Source organism: Diadema antillarum, unplaced genomic scaffold (genome assembly GCF_040938485.1).
Source record: "Diadema antillarum isolate AM-2024a unplaced genomic scaffold, OU_Dant_1.0 seq00000315_RagTag, whole genome shotgun sequence".
NCBI lineage: Eukaryota > Metazoa > Echinodermata > Echinoidea > Diadematoida > Diadematidae > Diadema > Diadema antillarum.
In genome coordinates, this window is record NW_027271335.1 from 484558 (window position 1) to 506180 (window position 21623).

The 21623-nt window shown below is 42.9% G+C and overlaps 2 protein-coding genes across 2 annotated transcripts; both read left to right on the plus strand.

Moving 5' to 3' along the window:
- Nucleotides 1–8691: 8691 nt before the first annotated feature.
- LOC139730477 (uncharacterized) lies at nucleotides 8692–12281 on the plus strand. The gene is made up of 2 exons (XM_071641319.1): nucleotides 8692–10226; nucleotides 12146–12281. The coding sequence occupies exon 1, from the start codon at nucleotides 8890–8892 to the stop codon at nucleotides 10219–10221; it is 1332 nt and encodes a 443-aa protein (XP_071497420.1). The 5' UTR covers nucleotides 8692–8889; the 3' UTR covers nucleotides 10222–10226; nucleotides 12146–12281.
- On the plus strand, nucleotides 10217–13556 carry LOC139730478 (uncharacterized). Its single transcript, XM_071641320.1, has one exon. It carries the CDS (start codon nucleotides 12137–12139, stop codon nucleotides 13145–13147), a length of 1011 nt encoding a protein of 336 aa, XP_071497421.1. The 5' UTR covers nucleotides 10217–12136; the 3' UTR covers nucleotides 13148–13556.
- The last annotated feature ends 8067 nt before the right edge of the window (nucleotides 13557–21623 follow it).

A 21623-nucleotide genomic window follows, 5' to 3' on the forward strand; every position in this document is an offset into this window, starting at 1 on the left:
TCAAGTGAAAATAATGGGTGGTTCTTTATGGTCCATCAAACCAAGTTTTGGTGATGAAAATAAAACAGAGGGAGCAGATGAAGACAAAAATAATTTTCTTTCCCCCCATAACGTGGGAAAAGAAATATTAAAGAAAAATACGAGGCCCTGAGACCCATGGATTCCAACGGGTGCCTACTTATTAACATAATGACTTCGGATATGTGTCATGGACGAATGAACTTTTTTTCCTTCCCTTCCCTAGAATAATTTAAAAAAGAAGACAAAGAGAAAGAGAACAGAAAATATTCTCTGGAAATTTATCGAGCTCTCTCTTCCTCTCCCTCTCTCACCCTCTCTCACACTCTTATTTATATCCTGTACGACTGAGCAGTGGATACTTAGCGTACTTCCAGTGACAATTCTATAAACACAAAACACCACAATTTTTTATGAAAACAAACAAACATGAAATATATAAAACATGAAGTAAGAAAATACCACAAAAGTCCGAGTCCATGAATGGGAGATTTAATGAAAAGTCTGATTTTGTCTATATAGACACATGTTCTCGAGAGGAAATTAAAGAACATCACAATGAGAGAGGGGAACAATGAATGATCCATCAAGTGCATTTCAGGAACAAGTCATAACCCTCAGATGAGATTGTCATCGGGTGGAAGGAGCACAGACGGGTTTTTCAAGTAAAACCGTCGGAAAGGGGATATAGATGATGATATAACCCATTTGCATCTTTTTATTGAACCGAAAAGGTGTGTGTGTGTGTGTGTGTGTTATTATGTGTGTGTAATGATCGATCAAACAGGTGTATCAACATTAGGAACGGACGACAACTTATTAGATGGGATTGCGTTGGGAGGGAAAATAATTTTTTTAATGAAAATGTGGTAAAAGAAGTATGAATCATGACATACAATGTAAGCTTCTTTCAAGCTTAAGAGGAAGAGAAAAGATGTGTGTCTGTGGGGGCCAGAGAGGACTCATGTATAAAAAAAAAATAAACAAACACGAAGTTCTTTCGCTTCAACTAATAAAACGGGGCGAAAGAATAATATATATAAATCTAAAAATATGGGGCCCTCAGACCCGTGGATTTCCACGGGTGCTGCTAGTCCTATATTATAATCGCGTAAGGATCGCCCCCATGCCTTCCCGTGCTTTATTTTGTGCGGCTATCTCCTCCGAAGCCGCCGTCTCCGGGCCCCCGAGACCGGTGCCGTCGGCAGCAGGAGGGTCTCTTCTATTTCCCGTTCGGATTTCGTCCGCGCTCCTCCTCCGTGTCGACGTCGAGAGCGGTACAAAAAACAAAGACAAACAAAAGACAAACACCGACATGCAGCGTTTGCGCGCTGGTATCCCGCGTCAGTGCGTGGCGAAGGCTCTATCATCGTTCTTGGACGCACACACAGAACTCCTTACATCTGTGAGTGGTAGCACAGTGAGCATTCTCGCTCGCCCAGCTGATCGTTCGCGGAGACATGACACACACACTATGGGTACCGGGTACGGGTACGGGCAAGGTTACACGAAACACACTATCTGCGTGCACGTACGTGATATGGGCTCTCATATGGTAATACACGGCTCGGTCATATAAGTGCATTTACGTACAGTTCGCCATTGGCGTGCCCAAATGAAAACAGCGAATGAATGCTGCTACTTTATTGTATTTTGCACAACTACAGGGAACTATGCAGCTCAGCAGGTACGTCATTTAGTTTGCTCTCACGTCGGGTATCATTGTCAGACTGTTTAGGACGGCTAAATATCCACTTAAATTTTTATCCTTGCCGATCGTGCCCTTCCATTTCAGATTACACGCGCCGCTGTCCATTCGTCATAGCTGCTGTAAACATGAATATTCATAAGACCTGTGCGGACGTAGAGGAAAACCTCGCTTTGCCGACCGCCTATTTTTGAAATTACCGTACAAGTGGAAATAAAATGGGTGGTTCTTTATGGTCCATTAAACCAAGTTTTGGTGATGAAAATAAAACAGAGGGAGCCAATGAAGACAAAAATATTTTTCTTTCCCCCCATAACGTAGGAAATAAAGATATTAAAGAAAACTACGAGGCCTGAGACCCATGGATTCCAACGGAATCCGATGCGTTATGCCCAGTATAGGGCCCTGCATCGTAAACATCCAGATCCAGATCCAGAACGGGTGCCTAGACTTCAGACATGTGTCATGGACGAATTAACTTTTTTTCCTTCCCTTCCCTAGGATAATCATTCGTCCCTATAGTATACTTTTGTTCTCTTTTTGTGTGTTTGTGTGTCGTGTGTTAATTGTTTTTTTATGCACATCCAGACCCGCTCGATCCTATTCCTCCACATAAAGGGGGTAAAACTGAAAAAAAATGACAATACAAACAAAACACGAAAATTAGTAAAATAAGGAAATAGAAAAAAAATTATTTGAAGTCAAAAACAAAAAACAGCAAAAATCCGAGTCAGATTGTCAGGTCATTTTCTGAAAGGCCTTATTTCGTTGATGCAGACACGTGTTCTCGAAAGGGGGAGAAAAAACAATGCTATCAATTAAAAAAAGAGACAAAGAGAAAGAGAACAGAAAATATTCTCTGGAAATTTATCGAGCTCTCTCTTCCTCTCCCTCTCTCACCCTCTCTCACACCCTTATATCCTGTACAACAGAGCAGTGGAATACTTAGGGTACTTCCAGTGACAATTCTATAAACACAAAACACCACAATGTTTTGATGAAAACAAACAAACATGAAATATATAAAACATGAAGTAAGAAAATACCACAAAAGTCCGAGTCACATGAATGGGTGGTTTAATGAAAAGTCTGACTTTGTCTATATAGACACATGTTCTCGAGAGGAAATTAAAGAACATCAGAATGAGAGAGAGAGAGAGAGAGAGAAGGGGGGGAACAATGAATGATCCATCAAGTGCATTTCAGGAACAAGTCATAACCCTCAGATGAGATTGTCATCGGGTGGAAAGAGCACAGACGGGTTTTTCAAATAAAAACGTCGGAAAAGGGATATAAATGATGATATAGCCCATTTGCATCATTTTTATTGAACCGAAAAGGTGTGTGTGTGTGTGTGTGTTATTATGTGTGTGTAATGATCGACCAAACTGGTGTATCAACATTAGGAACGGACGACAACTTATTAGATGGGATTGCGTTGGGAGGGAAAATAATTTTTTTAATGAAAATGTGGTAAAAGAAGTATGAATCATTCGGACATACAATGTAAGCTTCTTTCAAGCTTGCGAATGAAGAAAAAAGATGTGTCTGTGGGGGCCAGAGAGGACTCATGTATAAAAAAAAACAACATAAACAAACACGAAGTTCTTTCGCTTCAACTAATAAAACGGAAAGAAAAATACATAAATCTAAAAATATGGGGCCCTCAAACCCGTGGATTTCCACGGGTGCTGCTAGTCCTATATTATAATCGCGTAAGGATGGCCCCCATGCCTTCCCGTGGTTTATTTTGTGCGGCTATCTCCTCCGAAGCCGCCGGCTCCGGGCCCCCCAGACCGGTGCCGTCGGCAGCGGGAGGCTCTCTTCTATTTCCCGTTCGGGTCTCGTCCGCGCTCCGCCTCCGTGTCGACGTCGAGAGCGGTACAAAAAACAAAGAAAAAGAAAAGACAAACACCGACATGCAGCGTTTGCGCGCTGGTATCCCGCGTCAGTGCGTGGCGAAGGCTCTATCATCGTTCTTGGACGCACACACACGTACACGATGTATACGGGTTATTATACAGCTCGCGCCAGCTCGCAGGCTCAGGTCGCACTCACAGAACTGTATACAATCTGTGGCGGTAGCATAGTGGGCATTCTCGCTCGCCCAGCTGATCGTTCGCGGAGACACGATACACGCACTATGGGTACCGGGTACGGGCAATATATCGCAGAGAGATATGTGTGTACATGCATTGAGCCTGTCGCTGTGTTGCATTGCATATCATGGTGCGATCTCGGTACACGGGAAGCCGTATTTTATTTCCAAAACTGCAGGATCCTCTGCAGCTCAGCTACGTCATTCAATTTACTCTCAAGTCGGGTATCATTGTACTCAGACCGTTTAGCAGTGATGTCGACGGCTAAATATCCACTTAAATTTTGTCCTTGCCAATCGTGCCTTTCCATATCAGATTACAGGCCTGCGCCTGTGTATGTATTGACGATGGTTACACGAAACACACTATCTGCGTGCACGTGATATGGGCTTTCATAAGAATACGGCTCGGTCGTACAAGGGCATTTACGTACAGTTCGCCATAGACCTTATCGCAAATAGCATTTGTCGCTGGGTGGCGCTGTTCGCGCAAAGGATTGTGGGACTGAATAGGGGGCAAACGCCGATTCGATTTTCGGGATCGCGAAGCCACGCACCGCCGCCCGCACGCAACGTAGTCTCCCGTTTAGGGTTTGAAAAAGAGACTAACTGCGAGCGAACGCGCCGTGTGAGTGCGAGATTGCGTTGGGTTACCCGTAGCACTCGTACCCTCTTGAACTCGCAGTGGTCTGTGTGGTGAGTTAGTCTCAAATCTCAGCCACGTGGCCTTGCTAAAATTATACGCAAAGCCATACGATTCGCGAAGTGACAGTGTTCAGCGCGTTTTTTACAACTCTGATTCTTCAACCAAAGGCAATAAAACAATGTTTGTTTCATTACTGCACATGACAATAACGACATAGCTTCTCGTAGGTTTTTACAGCTTTTTATAACTGATTTCAAGCATTTTTTTTTAAGGATAGGCGAGTACAGTACCGTAGATAGCGAATATAAGCCCATGCGGCATGAAGCACAGCGAACACTGATACATGGTGTATGTACATTTTATCGCAAAAACTAAGTTTTTTGTAATAATTTTCATTTGTGGAACTACCAGTTTATCCCTTATTGCCAATGTTCCCCTTCCGTGTATACCATAATAGATCTGCATGAGCTATGGCCTGGTGATCTGCTTCCACGACATGCATTATTGTTCGTCGTTTTCAATAAAGTACACAACAATTATTGTATGAGGGAAAAAGATAAATCAGAGAACAAAGAATGTGTGTGTTGGTGTGTGTGTACATGTTTGTTTGTGTGGCTTGTTATTCATTAAGTTTTAAAAAGGAATAAATTATATGTAATGGTGTGATCTTAAGTACACTGTATTGGAAACCCACCGTTCAACAGTTAAAAAAAATAAAATTATGCAACCTTTTAATTCTGTTTGATTAATTTCATTTTCCCTTCACTTATATGCCTGTCCCTCAGACACCACATCTTCTTTTCTATCTTTCTTCGCTTTCTTCTTGCGACTCAACAGAAACAGACAGGGCAACACACATGTTGTTTTGATGAAAAATCTCTTGTCCAACTCTCTCCCAAATTATTTGGAATGGGCTTACATGCAAATTCATAATTGTTACATGAATATTCATACACCGATTTATCTTGACGAAAATGCAATGAGGAAACAATGACTCAAACAGAATGATATTATTCATCACATATAAATGACTGAATGCAACCTCAGATGAGTTGAGGGATAAAGGAGTGGTATAGGCCCTACATGTAATTACAGAGAGGAGATGATATACTTACAAGTGTACTGCTATAAAGGAGACTCAGTTCATTTGAATAATTGAATGGAATGGATTTCGGGTTCAAAATAAATTCATTTTTCTGCTTGTTTATCTTCCTTACATTTTTCTGAGCTCTACTGTTCAAAATTTGTGATTCCCTCGTGTTTCTCATCATTCTTTACCATTTGCAATTTGCAAGAACGACAGGCCGTATCCCGTGAGTAGCCCGTAACTAGACAGTCTATTTGCAAAATTAATTCTCAGGGTAATAATACATCTAACAAATGACCCGTATCGATTGAGAAGTCTGGGTATAGTTCTTGCTTGGGGTCGGCGCATTATATTTTTTTGATGTATCTGTACGTGGAAACAGAAAAAAAGAAATCAAGTTATTACACTTTGATACAAGCACTTTATTTTCAGGTACTAGTAATAAAAAAAATGTGTATCTTTTTAAAAACAGTTTATAAACTTCTTTCGGTTCTACTGAGCTATTTATGTCCCATTGTATTCCACATTCGTAACAAAATTGCCATTGCTCTTGATGTACAAACTCTCTGCAAAAAAAAAGAAGAAATAAAAAAAGATAATAAAGATATCCGTGTGAAGAAGAGTAATCAAATTATATTCTGATATAATATAGGGCCTAACTGCTATAGAATAGCTTCGGCGACCTCATTCACACCATGATTAGCTGTCTCTCATATCACACATGCACACATCGCTGCCGTTATCTCCATGGTCATGACCAGTACACTCAACAAGCTAATACTACGTCTCTTCGTAACAAGACTGCTTAGAAAAACAAAAATGGTTCGTACCTGCCAGGATATATTCGGTCATTATTGCAATCATATATATCAAATCTAGCCCCACTATTACATTTCAAAATCAAAGTGGTCAGCGATTTCGCAAGGCAAATGTGAGGAGATGTTTTAGTTGAAGAAAGTAGAAGGATGAATACGATCGACGCGATCGTGTGACATACAGTACTGTACACAGCACTGTACACATTACGTACAACGCGTCGGCTGCTAACATGTCGCATGGTCGCATTCAGACAATAGTTGGCGCTCTTGCTCCCTATTCCTTCCCATCGTCCCTTGCGTGAAGCTATTTGCGATAAGGTCTATTGGCGTGGCCAAATGAAAACAGCGAATGCTGTTATTGTATTGTATTTTGCACAACTACAGGATACTATGCAGCTCAGGTACGTCATTTAGTTTGCTCTCACGGGGGTATCAGTGTAGTCAGACTGTTTAGGACAGCTAAATATCCACTTAAATTTTCATCCTTGCCCTTCCAGTCGTGCCCTTCCATTTCAGAATACACGCGCCGCTGTCCATTCGTTTATTGCATAGCTGCTGTAAACATGAATATTCATAAGACATGTGCGGACGTAAGGGAAAACCGCTTTGCCGACCGCCTATTTTTGAAGTTACAAGTGGAATTAAAGGGATTGTACAGTTTTAGTTGAGACCTAATTTCGGGTTTCTAACCTTTTTGGTGAAATAATGAGAAACCTCTTATAAAATATGAAAGAGCATGTAATTCTATGAGGAACTCAACGTTTATTTGATGAAAATTGGTTTTGAAATGGCTGAGATATCCAGGAAAGAGCAATTTTAAAAAGTGTGGGACCCACACTTTATTACGATCGCTTTGTTTTACTTTGTTTTTGGATGTTTCAGTAATTCAAAACCCGATTTTTATCAAATAAACTTTGAATTCCTTTTAAAATGGTATGCTCTGTACTATATCATAAGTGTTTTCTTGGTATCTCGCAAAAAGTTAAAAGCCCAATTCTCATCTCCACCAATACTGTACCATCCCTTTAAATGGGTGGTTCTATATAGTCCGTCAAACCAAGTTTTGGTGATAAAAATAAAAAAGAGGGAGCAAATGAAGACAAAAATATTCTTCTTTTTCCCATAACGTGGGAAAAGAAATATTAAAGAAAAAATACGAGGCCCTGAGACTCATGGATACCCACGGATGCCCAATTATTAAACCTATAATGACTATCATCTCCCCTCCCAAAATAAATATTTATTAAATGATGATACAATAATAGTATTCATACAACAATGATAATAATGATAATGTACAGTCTGAAGCAGGTAAACCGGCGAGGATATGTAAACATATTATCGTTGTGTGTGTGTGTGTGTGTGTGTGTTTAAATGACGTGGTAAAATGAATATTATTCATGACATACGCCACTTTTCAGCTTTTTCATGAAGAGAAAAGATGTGTGTGCGTTCGGGCCAGATAGGGCTCATATATATATATATATATGTATATATATTTTTTTTTTTCAACGGGCGTCGAGACTGAGGGCGAATGGCATGGGGAAGGGGGAGATATGCAGGGCAAAATGTCCCCACCCCGTGCTTCGACAGGAAGAATCTTTGGGCAAAGAAGACAATCCTCGAATTTCCACGGGTGCTGCTAAGTTGATCTGTGATAACAGTAAGCGCGGCGATTTTAAAGTCCCATTCCATGGACCGGCTCCTCAGCTCAGGTGTTAGGAGGGGATGGCCATGGGTAGAAGAGGGTGCAAAAGAAGGAAAGGAGAAAATAGTAAAGTTCTTTCTTTTTGACTACTAAAAACTCGGCGAAAATAACATGAATAAATATGAGGCCCTCAGACCCGTGGATTTCCACGGGTGCTGCTAGTCTATATACAGTAATCGAGAGAGCTGTTTTTTGTAACGCTATCTCCTCCGAAGCCGTCGGCTCCGGGCAGCCCAGACCGGTGCCGTCGGCAGCGGGAGGGTCTCTTCTATTGGGTAGGCCGGGTTTCGGCCGCGCTCCTCCTCCGTGTCGACACATAAGACAAACAACAACAAGTACGGTAGCGATTGCGAAGGACTCCTGACGCACACACACGCACACGATGTATACATGTTATACACAGCTGCTCGCGCCAGCTCGCAGGCTCAGGTCGCACACACACACGATCGCCAGCTAATTGCTCACAGAGAGCGTACGCACGGTAAATACAGGTGTGGTACGTTGTATACACGGGAGCTTGTCTATTTCGTCGTGCAACGGCTGAAATGAAAGCCCCGACTGCTCTACTCAGTATTTTATCTCGTAATGTACGGTAGAGAATTCAGCCATTGGCTGCGCATTAGCCATTGGCTGAATTTGCGTAATATGAGAGGCCGTTCCGCGCGCAATCGCCATCTTCGTTCCAGCGCAATGTTCGATCGCGAAGCGATTTTTATCTGACCGAAAAATCGGAAAATATCATCGAAATCTGCGGAAATACGGAACTGAATTCGTGCTCTCTTACAAGCGTGATTATCGTTCTCAGCATGGATGAACCAGCTGACAAATCGGAGAAGGCAAAAGCCAAAAAAGATACCGAGCTGTGTGAGCCTAAGGCCAGCCCAGCTCCGGCAGCAAAGAAGAAGGCTGCAGGCAAAACTCTGTCTAGCGGCGGGAGGCCTAAGGCATCCCGCCCCGCGGCTTCGGGGAAGGCACAGCCGAACCCGCCCGCACCAGCTGCTACCGCTCCCAACCCGACTGTGACTACAGCGGAAAATAGCACGGAGGTTATGTCCCGCATTGGGAAACTCGAGTCAATGTTCGAAAAAATGATCGAGACTTTGAGCACTCCTCATCATGAAGAACAACATGCCAACACGCCGCGGGATTGTTTTAGTGAATATGGCGACTGCGACACACAAAGGGGAAGCAGCTCACCACCCGTCATAGAATTGGCGGATAATCGCAGCGTGGCTGATTTCCTATCGGCAAACCGCGATGACGCGGTCAGCTTGTTTTCGGACGTAGGCCTACAGGAGGCAGATAAAGACAAACGGCCAGAATTCAAGATACCACGAATGGCTCAGAAATTCGTGGCTCCGTCCGGGATAGGGGAACCACTAGATGAGGATGTCGCGGACACCATTGTGTATATGATGGGACAAAAACTTGACCAGAAATCTCTCGACGAAGCAGCAACTCGCTACCCCTGCCCATCTAACTGCACATGTCTAGAAACCCCTAAAGTGAACAGCACTATCTGGGAGAACATCTCGACGGGGACGAGACACAGGGATCTGAAACTACAAATGATCCAATCATCCCTCTTGAAAGGGATAAACGCGTTTGCTCGTACCCTTCCAGCAACTTTGTCTGAAGCTCAGCAGGATGCTATGGCTTTTCTCTGCGATGCAAACTTCTCCCTCAACTGCATGAGAAAGGACAGCATAAAGCCTGACATGAACTCAAATTTCCACCACCTGTGCAAGCCCTCTCACAAAGTGACAAAGTACTTGTTTGGAGATGACCTGGGGCGCCAAGTGAAAGAGATCCAAGAACAAAGGAAAACAATGTCAGGCATGATGAAATCACGCTTCACACGAGAGCAATCACGGTTCCAGCCGTACAAGAAACCGGATGTGACATCTCGCCGTCAATACACGTCGACTGGGTTCACCCGCCCGTTGGGGAGGGGTTATGACCGCCGAACATCACATTCCAACCCCATGGCCGGTTCATCTGCACAGCCTTTTTTAGGGAAGGCTTGGAGGGGGAGACCTCGAGATCCTCCTCACACTTACACACCGACAGCAGCAAGGGAGGGTGGCAACAAGCAGCCAACCTACCACAGGCAGAGCCAAAGCCAGGGGAGGAAATAGAACAGGTAGGTGACTATGAACACAACATAGACAACGATCTAGTTACAACACCAGCTGTCGTCGGAGGTCGTCTGAAGCCATTTTTCCCTGCTTGGGAAAATATCACGAGAGACTCACACATTATTCAAGCAGTTCAAGGCTATACAATAGAATTTGACCCAGAAAAATTTCCCCCTTCTCGAGAAAAACCTCTGCGTTCTTACAAGCGGAATGCTGAAGAAACAGCCAAGATTGACCATGAGATTCTTGTTCTGGAAGAAAAACAGGTCATTGAAAAATGTGCCCATGAAGAAGGGGAATTTATTTCAGAGGTTTTCACGAGACCAAAAAAGAACGGAGGAGTTCGATTAATTCTTGACCTGTCCGAACTCAACAAAAGTGTTCAGTACCAACACTTTAAAATGGATAATATTCAATCTGGTATTCTACTCCTCTCAAAAGGGTGTTATATGGCTTCAGTAGACCTCCGTGATGCATACTACACAATTCCCATTCACTTAGACTCTCGTAAATATCTCCGCTTCGTATGGAGAAACCAATTGTGGCAGTTCAAAGCTTTGCCAAATGGCTTATCTTCCGCCCCAAGACTGTTCACCAAAATACTGAAACCAGTGCTTGCCTTACTAAGACAACAGGGGCACACAGTTTTGTCGTACTTGGACGACACACTGATAATTGGGAACAATAAAGCAGACACTCGCTCAGCAGTGCAAGCCACCACTGACCTTTTGACTAGTCTAGGGTTCATTATTCACTCAGAGAAATCGGTACTTGAACCATCCCGTGAGATTGAATTTCTGGGTTTCCATTTAAATACATCTGAAATGAGAATCACCCTCCCAGCCAGTAAAAGCAATGACATTCAAGATACATGTCGATCCTTACTTGCTAATAACAAACCTAGTATCCGGGAGGTAGCTAAAGTCATTGGGAAGATTGTGGCTGCCTTACCAGCATCTCAGTACGGCCCCTTGCATTACAGGCAGCTGGAAAGGGAAAAAATCAGAGCCCTGAGAAAACAGAAAGGACATTTCGATAGACATATGAGCCTATCAAATAGAGCCAAGGCGGAACTAGTTTGGTGGTCATCCCATGCACATCTCGTGTCTAAACCCCTGTACCCAGGGAAAGTATCAAAAGAAATAAGAACAGATGCTAGTGGACAAGGTTGGGGTGCTACAGACCTGCAATCCAAGACAGGGGGTAGATGGAATGCTCAAGAATTAGCAAGAGCAGCAGGTAATGAAATAAACTATCTGGAAATGCTAGCAGCCGGTTTGGGACTCAAAAGCTTCTGTTCAAATGTCAGAGATGCACATATACTGTTGAGATTAGACAACACCACAGCGGTGACATACTTGAATAACATGGGCGGCGTCAAGTCTGAAGCATGTAACGAAATGGCGTTGCAAATTTGGGATTGGTGCAGTAGACGACAAATTTGGATAACAGCATCTCACTTAGCAGGCTCTAAGAACACAGAAGCTGATACGATGTCAAGGAAATTCAATGACAATATAGAATGGATGCTAGACAAGACAATATTCAATGAGATAGTGCAGAGGTATGGGTTACCAAATGTAGACCTTTTTGCCACCAGACTGAATGCCCAGCTCCCAACATACGTCTCCTGGAGACCAGATCCAGGGGCATGGGCAGTAGACGCATTCACTATTGACTGGGGACCCCTAGTATTTTATGCGTTTCCCCCATTTAGCTTGGTTGCAAAGTGTCTCCAAAAAATCAGACAAGATGGCGCTAGGGGAATTTTGATAGTGCCAAATTGGCCAACACAGCCCTGGTATACCGTACTACGTAACATGCTATTGGAGGAGCCCTGGGTATTGCGAAAACACCAGTTGTTAACCCAACCCATTACAGGTAGACCCCATCCACTTACACATCTCTCCCTCTTATGTTGCAGGGTTGGAGCAAACATTTCATAGCTCAAGGACTGACGGAGGAGACTGCTGATATAATGGCAGCGTCTTGGAGGAAATCCACCAAGGAGCAGTATATGGTGTATATTAGGAAGTGGCAAAGGTTTTGTCATGAGCGTCACTTATGTTGGACCCATACGAAAGTGGGAAATTTGTTTGCGTTTTTTAATTCTATGTACAAAAATGGAGCAAGCTACAGCACCTTGAATACATCAAGGAGCGCACTAGCATCAGTTGTTCTTCTACGGGACGAGAAATACACCATTTCTACACATCCTTGGATTTGCCGGTACTTCAGGGGCATTTTTAATCTCCGACCACCCACTCCGAGATACAGCTTCATATGGGATGTGGGCAAGGTGCTGAGCTACCTCAGACAAGTAACTCCAGCTCATAAGATTTCGCTGTGTCAACTGACACACAAAGTATGTTTTTTACTAGCGTTGACTTCTGCCCAAAGAGTGCAAACACTTTCATACCTAACCCTTGACAATGTGAAGGCGTCCAAAGATTGTGTGGAAATAGCAGTGGCTGATTTGATAAAGCAGAGTCAACCTGGGAATGTGGGAGTGAAAGTAACACTGAAAGCCTTTCCCGAGGATAAGAAACTCTGTGTTGTACACTATGTTAAAGAATACATTAACAGAACAAGCACATTGAGGAAGGAGGTGAATGCACTATTTGTCACCTACAAGCAACCCCATGGGAAGGCATCAAAGCAAACCATCGCTCGATGGATAAAAACTGTGTTGAGAGCATCAGGTATCGACACCGATCTCTTCAAAGCACATTCAACGAGATCGGCGGCAACCTCATCTGCCAAGAGGAATCATTTTCCAATAGCAGACATTCTCAAGCATGCTGGGTGGAAAAATGAATCCACGTTCAGGAATTTTTACCTGAAACCGGCATCCCAGGCAACATCTTTTGGACAAGCAGTTCTGGGACAACAGACCTCTAGGAAGGGACAAGATTCAGTCCTGTAAACATAGGTAAAGTTGCCCAAAAACTTTCTCTGACAATATATTCTGTGAAAAATGACTACTGTGAAAATCTTTGAAGTCTCATATTACGCAAATTCAGCCAATGGCTAATGCGCAGCCAATGGCTGAATTCTCTACCGTACATTACGAGATAAAATAGAAAATTAAATGAAAAACATTGAAATTTAATTTGTATTTTATGAGTAATGGGAGGATAGAGAATTCAGCACCCTCCGCTCCCTCCCTTACTCTGAACAGCCTTAAATGTGGCTTATACAAGATCTATTTTATCTCGAAATATTTTTTCACAGTAGTCATCAGCTTTTAAAGATGGCGATTGCGCGCGGAACGGCCTCTCATATTACGCAAATTCAGCCAATGGCTAATGCGCAGCCAATGGCTGAATTCTCTATCCTCCCATTACTCATAAAATACAAATTAAATTTCAATGTTTTTCATTTAATTTTCTATTTTATTGCATTTTTGCACAACTACAGGGTCCTGTGTAGCTCGGGTAAGTCATTGAGTTTGCTCTCAAATCGGGTGTCATTGTACTCAGACTCTAATTAGGATGGCTAAATGTCCACTTTACTTGGACGTGTTCGTCACAGTCGTTGCCCTTCTATTTTAGGGATTGCATGCGCCGCTGCTGTATCAATACATATAAGTAACACACGAGGTCATTCGAGCAACCTGGGGCATCGCAGCCGGTCAGAATGTCGCTATCCTAATCCAATTGTGGTGCATGCATTGCGGATCCAAGTGTCGGAATTACATCGAACTTCAACAGATCCACGGGCTGCCTCACAAAATTTGGGAAGTTGTAATGTTAGCTCAAGTGACGGACATGTCCTAAAATCGTTGTGTTGGCCATTAACATTTTTTGTCTGTTGTACATGTTATGACACTCGCGAGAGTTGACTCGATGACTCGCTTGCAAAGACTAGATATACACTCCTTAAACTTAAAAAAAAGGCGTTGGGGATAGAGCTGTACATGTCGGTTGTGTAAATGGAATGTGACGATGAAGGAAAGTGTCTTGAAACGTTGCAATAAATCCAAGCAAATAACGCTCTCTGGAAATTTGCCTATAGCTCTCGATCCCTTCCTCACTATCTCCCTCAATTTTTCTCTTTGTATTGGTAGAACTGAGCAGTGGAATTATAGCGAGTGTACTTTTCATGGGAAAGCACAACAACAACAACATCAATAACACTATAGAATTCTATGACTTACTCGGCACAAGATCACGTATACATTCTACGTGATTGCAGTGAATCAGGTTGGGACAGTTTACACAGGATATAGGACCTACTCTTTCGTTAAGAGTATAAAGAGCAACTTTTACCTGATGGAAAAAAGATATTCACAATCCTTATCGAATTAACTAATTCCCCCTTGATTCATCCCTAAATATACATACATATATATATTACTGTGTCCAAAACTCTAAATGGCTCTACCCCCCCCCCCCTCTGATATAAAGTCCCCTGGGCGGAAGAGGCGCTATATAACGGGTGTATTTTTTTTCAACGTTTAAAAATAAAAGTATCAAAAGCTATTTGAACCTCTCAAGTGAAGAATACCTTTTACATGAATGAAAAAAAAAGATATTCACAATCCATGACGAATCATCTTTTTTCCTTCCCCATTTTTGATAATAACAGATAACAGTAAAGGTGATTTATATTTAATGATAATAATCACAATAACAATAAGAGAGAATGATAAAGGAACAGTCTGAAGCAGATACATGGATGGTTCTATGATCCATCAAACAAAGTTGGGTGGAAAAAACAAGCAAAGAGGAGGGAGCCAAACGAAGGCGAAAATATTTGATTTTTTCTATTCTAATGCGTAGGAAAAGAAATATCAATGAAAAAAAAACAAACCCACCGTACAATTAGGCCCTGAGAGCCGTGGAATTCCACAGGTGCCTGCGATGGAGGCACGTGCGCGGGATGGGGGAGGGTAATTTCAAAGCAAAAATCTCCTCATTTCGACAGGAAGAATCTTTTGGCAGAATTTTCTGGGAATGTTATATCAAAGCTTTTTAGTAGTTTTCCCCGAATTTTGGTTTTTGGTTTTGTTTATTTATGCGGGATGGATATTTGTGTGTGTGTGTGTGTGTGTATTTGTGTGTGTATTTGGTGTGTGTGTGTGTGTGTGTGTGTGTGTTTATGTGTTTGCATGAGCGGGGAGGTGAGGAAAACAAGACAATACCGTTGGATTTCAGCGGGTGCTGCTAACCCCTCCAAACTCAAGTTCTGTGATAAAAGCAATTACGTGGCGGGTAGACGAGAGGAGCACAATTTCATGAAGGAAGCAAAAAATGTTTTGTTTTATTTCATCAATAAAAATGTGGAAAAATCAAATAAAAAAAAATAAAAGCCCGTCTGACCCGTGGATTCCACGGGTGCTGCTATCCTATACTATAATACTCGAAGTTGTTGTTGTTGTCGCGGCCTTATGAATTTCCTGTTTTTATTTCGGCGTTGCTGGTTTCTCTATCTCCTCCCGAGCCGTCGGCTCCGGGCAGTTGCGACCGGTGCCGTCGGCCGCAGGAGAGTATCCTACATCGAATGGCGCGGGTTTCGTCCCCTCTCCGCCTCCGTGTCGACGTCGAGGACGAAAAAAGGAAAATTAATTAGCTACATGCATAATGCATTTATTGTGCGTGACGAAAGAGCCGAGCGTTTCAATATTCACCGAACCTGCGCTGGCCTCCTGCTTTCTCGATCTTACATCTTTTTAGCTTACAGAGACACTGGGGGATACTAAAGATGATGGTGCAGCGAAATCTCTGACATCTTCCGGCGACGACGCACGCACACACACAATGTACCTCGCAGAACTCTATACACACTCTACACTGTGTGTATATAGTTCTGTGATGTACCTTCCCCTTACGAAAAAGTCCTGTGGTACTCCTGTGGTAATTACCACAGGACGGTATCACAGGACAGTACCACAGGAAAGTACCAACAGGACAGTACCACAAGACAGTACCACAGAATTGTCCTGTGGTATTTTGGGACAATACCACAGGACAGTACCACAGGAATTCCTGTGGTATTTTGGGACGTACCACAGGGCAGTACCACAGGAAAGTACCACAGGACCGGTACCACAGAACAGTACCACAGGACAGTACCACAGGAATTCCTGTGGTATTTTGGGACGTACCACAGGGCAGTACCACAGGAAAGTACTACAGGACCGGTACCACAGAACAGTACCACAGGACAGTACCACAGGAATTCCTGTGGTATTTTGGGACGTACCACAGGGCAGTACCACAGGAACTGTCCTGTGGTATTTTGGGACAGTACCACAGGACAGTACCACAGGTCGATCATTACCACACAGCATTACCACAGGGCAGTACCACACAGCATTTCCATGGTACCACAGGAGAGTACCACACAGGATAGATCGAAAAAAAAATCTGGGAGACTTTTAGCCACATTTCAAGGAATATTCCTGATAGGTGAGTGATGGATTTTAGGACAAACATGGCCCTACTTAATAACCTGTCTACTCCTAACATATAACCTCAAACGAGAGTCTAATGGCCAAGTGCCAATCTAGTCCTATAATAGATCTATGTAGTCATATTCTATTCCTAGGTAGCCATCGACCCTATCAGTACATATATATATGGCCCGTCTATCCGTAAAGCATTAAGGCATGGTTACTAACTCGATTATACTTTATTATCAAGACTATGAAAATTACACTTTCATAAACAATATCTATGATATTGGGAGATAACATAACATAATTAGACAATCTTTCATAAAGTTCAAAGTAAGTTCCATCATTAATACTTTGACTTTTTAAGTCATATATGTATTTTCTAAAATCTAGAGTGCTTTTTTATGAATATTCATGAGCTATGTAAAAATTGTACCACAGGAGTACCACAGGAGTACCACAGAAGTCCTTATGAAATTTCTCATGCTTTACATCAGCACTTTTCACTAAATAGGTAAATACTGTAGGAGTATAGGACAGGATAAGTAATGGCAAATCAATTGTTATAATTCACAGCATAACCCATCTATCAATTAATTGAGGAATATTAATATGTGCTTTTTTGTTTGTATTTTTTGTTATAAAATTTCAGTTGATTCTGCCTTACAATTTTCCTGTGTTGTACTCCTGTGTGGTACTGCTGTTTTGATATTTCTCCTGATGTGATAGTCCTCTGGTATAAAATGTTAAGAAAAAAAAAAGAATATCCTGTAGCATTTTTCTGTGGTACTTACGAATTCAATTTGCTGTGTGGTACTTCTGTGTGGAATAGCACCATATTATGATTTTCATGTGGGATTTTGGACAGTTCCTGTGGTAACTCTCCCTGTGGTATACATCGAAAATTACCACAGGATTTCCTGTCGTACTGTCCTGTGGTACGTCCCCAAAATTCCACAGGGACAATTCGTGTGGTACTGTCCTGTGGTACGTCCCAAAATACCACAGGACAAGTCATGTGGTTACTGTCCTGTGGTACTATCCTGTGGTACTTTCCTGTGGTATTGTCCTGTGGTACTGCCCTGTGGTACTGTCCTGTGGTACATCCCAAAATACCACAGGACAAGTCGTGTGGGTACTGTCCTGTGGTATCTATCCTGTGGTACTGTCCTGTGGTACGTCCCCAAAATACCACAGGACAAGTCGTGTGGTACTGTCCTGTGGTACTATCCTGTGGTACTGTCCTGTGGTACTGCCCTGTGGTACGTCCCAAGATACCACAGGACAAGTCGTGTGGTACTGTCCTGTGTTACTATCCTGTGGTACTGTCCTGTGGTACTGCCCTGTGGTATTGTCCTGTGGTACTGCCCTGTGGTACTGTCCTGTGTACGTCCCAAAATACCACAGGACAAGGTCGTGAGGTACTGTCCTGTGGTAATATCCTGTGGTATGTCCCAAAATACCACAGGACAAGTCGTGTGGCACTGTCCTGTGGTCTACTTTCCTGTTGGTACTGCCCTGTGGTAACTTTCCTGTGGTACTGCCCTGTGGTACTGTCCTGTGGTAACGTCCCAAAAATACCACAGGACGAGTCCGTGTGGTAACTGTCCTGTGGTACTATCCTGTGGTACTTTCCTGTGGTACTGTCCTGTGGTACTGCCCTGTGGTACATCCAAAAATACCACAGGACAAGTCGTGTGGTACTGTCCTGTGGTACTATCCTGTGGTACTTTCCTGTGGTACTGTCCTGTGGTCTGTCCTGTGGTACTGCCCTGTGGTACTGCCCTGTGGTACGTCCCAAAATACCACAGGAGAAGTCGTGAGGTACTGTCCTGTGGTACTATCCTGTGGTACTGTCCTGTGGTACGTCCCAAAAATACCACAGGACAATTCCTGTGGTTACTGTCCTGTGGTACTATCCTGTGGTACTGTCCTGTGGAACTGCGCTGTGGTTACTGTCCCTGTGGTACGTCCTAAAATACCACAGAACAAGTCGTGTGGTACTGTCCTGTGGTACTATCCTGTGGTACTTTCCTGTTGTACTCTCCTGTGGTACGTCCCAAAATACCACAGGACAATTATCATGTGGTTACTGTCCTGTGGTACTGTTGTGTGGTATACGTCCCAAAATACCACAGGACAATTTGTGTGTATACTGTCTTGTGGTACTGTCCTGTGGTACTTTCCTGTGGTAATATCCTGTGGTACTGCCCTGTGGTACATCCCAGAGTACCACACGAGCCTGTGACACAGTACCACACACTGTCCTGTGTTAACATATATTTGTGTGGTACATTGTGTGGTACCAACCAGTACCACAGGGAGTACCACATGAGCCTGTAAAACAGTACCACACAGTTCCTGTGGTAACATTTATTTATGTGGTACATTGTGTGGTACTGACAAGTACTACAGGGAGTACCCTACAAGCCTGTGGTACAGTACCACACAGATCCTGTGGTAAACATTACAAGTGTGTGGTACATTGTGTGGTACCGACAAGTACCACAGGGAGTACCACAGGACTTTTTTGTTTAATAGGGTTTGCCTCCGCCTGTTACGTGTACTGAATGTATTGACGATGGTTTACACGAATCTGTGTGTGCGTGATATGGACTACAAGGGCATTTAACGTACAGTTCGCCATTATTGGCGTCCCCAAATGAAAACAACGAACGTTGGTTATGTAATTGTATTTTGCACAACTGCAGAATACTATATGCAGCTCAGGTACGTCATTTAGTTTGCTCGCCGTTTGCTCTCAAGTCCGGTGTCATTGTACGCAGACTGTTTAGGAGGACGCGGCTAAATATATTTGCCGATCGTACCCTTACATATCAGATTACACGCGCAGCAGTGTCCATTCGTTTACTGTAGAGCTGCTGTAATCATACATATTCATAAGATGAGCGGACGTAGAGGAAAACCTCGCTTTGCCGACCGCCTATTTTTAAAATTGCAAGTGGAAATAGAATGTGTGGTTCGATGGTCTATCAAACTAAGTTTTGGTGACAAAAAAAAAGAGGGAGCAAATGAAGACGAATGCAGTGATGTATATATTCTTCTTTCTTCCATAACATGGGAAAAATATTAAAGAAAAAAATACGAGGTCGTGAGAACCTACTCCCACGGGTGCCTATTAAACCTGATGACTATGATCTCCCCCTCCCCAAATAATAACAATGATAATAATAAAAATAATAATAATAATAATAATAATAAGGATAATGATAATAATGATATAATAATTACAATAATAGGAGCAATAATTGTAGGCCTAATATTGATTATGATAATGTACAATCTGAAGCAGATGTAGTTCTATATTAATATGATATATCAAGCCAAGTTTTGGTGATTAAAAACAAAAAGGAGGGAGCAAAATTATGAAGATATATCTTATTTTTCTCTCATAACGTGGGGAAAAGAAACATGAAAAAAAAAAAACCACAAAACAAACCGAGGCCTTGAGACCAGCCGTGGATTCCCGCGGGTGCCCGCGTGGATGCAAGAGCAGGGGGTAATCGAAGTCATAGTGTTAATATCTTCCCGTTTCGACGGGAACAACCTGTGGGCAGAACTTTCCGGGAATCTCATTTGCGTTTTTGGTAATTTTTCCCTGAATGTTTTTTTTTTTTGCCCTGCGGAGGTGGAAATGTGTGTGTGCGTGAGGGGGGGGGGGGGAGGGGTGAGGGGCAACAAGACAACTGTTGGACTTCAACGGGTGCAAATAACCCCTCGAAACTCAAGTTCTATAATAAAAGCAAGTAGTGGCGGGAATGATCCCTACCAATGGACCGGATCGCCTGGCATATACTACAAAAATGTATTTCTGGGAAGGGTGGTCATTTAGAAGACAGCACAATTAACGAAAGAATGAGAAGACTTTTCTTTTTATTTCTTCAATAAAAATGTGCAAAATCGTATTATGAGAAAAAAAATTAAACCCCTCAGACCCGTGGATTTCCACGGGTGCTGCTAGTCCTATACTATAATACTCGAAGTTGTTGTTGTTGTCGCGGCCTTATGTATTTCCTGTTTTATTTCGGCGTTGCTGCTTTCTCTATCTCCTCCCGAGCCGTCGGCTCCGGGCAGTTGCGACCGGTGCCGTCGGCCGCAGGAGAGTATCCTACATCGAATGGCGTGGGTTTCGTCCCTTGTAGTTGTTATCCCCGAAGACCTCCACTAGGAAGGGTAACTCAGGGCTGACGAGAGTGGTAACACAAGTTTCTTTTGTTTTATAAAAGCTTTGACTTTTTTAGTTTGGTTTTGAAGACTTCTGTGCTCTTGGATAATATTATTTCTTTTGGGAGGTTATTCCAAAGGGAAATTACATCTGGGAAGAATGAGTGTGCTAGCTGGCTTGTAGAAATGAAGGTCGATACGGGGTCATACTGCTTGTCGTGTGTCCGCCGTAGCCTGGTTACTTTCTTTGAGGCGTATTTGTGGAGATCTAGGTCAAGTTCACCATGGATGAGCTTGTAAAAGCTGATGAGGCGTAGATGTTGTCTTCTGTCTTCCAGGGGGATCCAGCCGAGTGTGGTCATCATGTTAGTGACACTAGACTCTCTGGAGTAGGTTCCGGTTATGAAACGGGCTGCACGCCTACCATTTCAAGTGATTTGGTGTTCTTGGCGGTGCCGGGGTGCCATGCTATGGATGCGTACTCAAGATGGGGTCTTACTAAGGTGTGATATAAAGTCGTTCTTTTAACTGCTTTGGAGCAGTGATGGAAATTCCTTCTTATGAAGTTTAAAGCCCTTGTACCCTTATTGACGGAGTGTTGGGTCTGTTTATCCCATTTCAGATTATTTTCTATGTAGATCCCTAGGTACTGGTGATTGTCGACTTCTTGGAGGTGTTCGCCAAGGAGAGTATACTTGGTATGCCCTGGGTTGCGTTTTCTGGAGATTCTCATGATGGAGCATTTCGTTGCATTGAATTTCATTCCCCATGTGTTTGCCCATGTGACTAGATTGTCGAGATCTCTTGCAAGGATTTT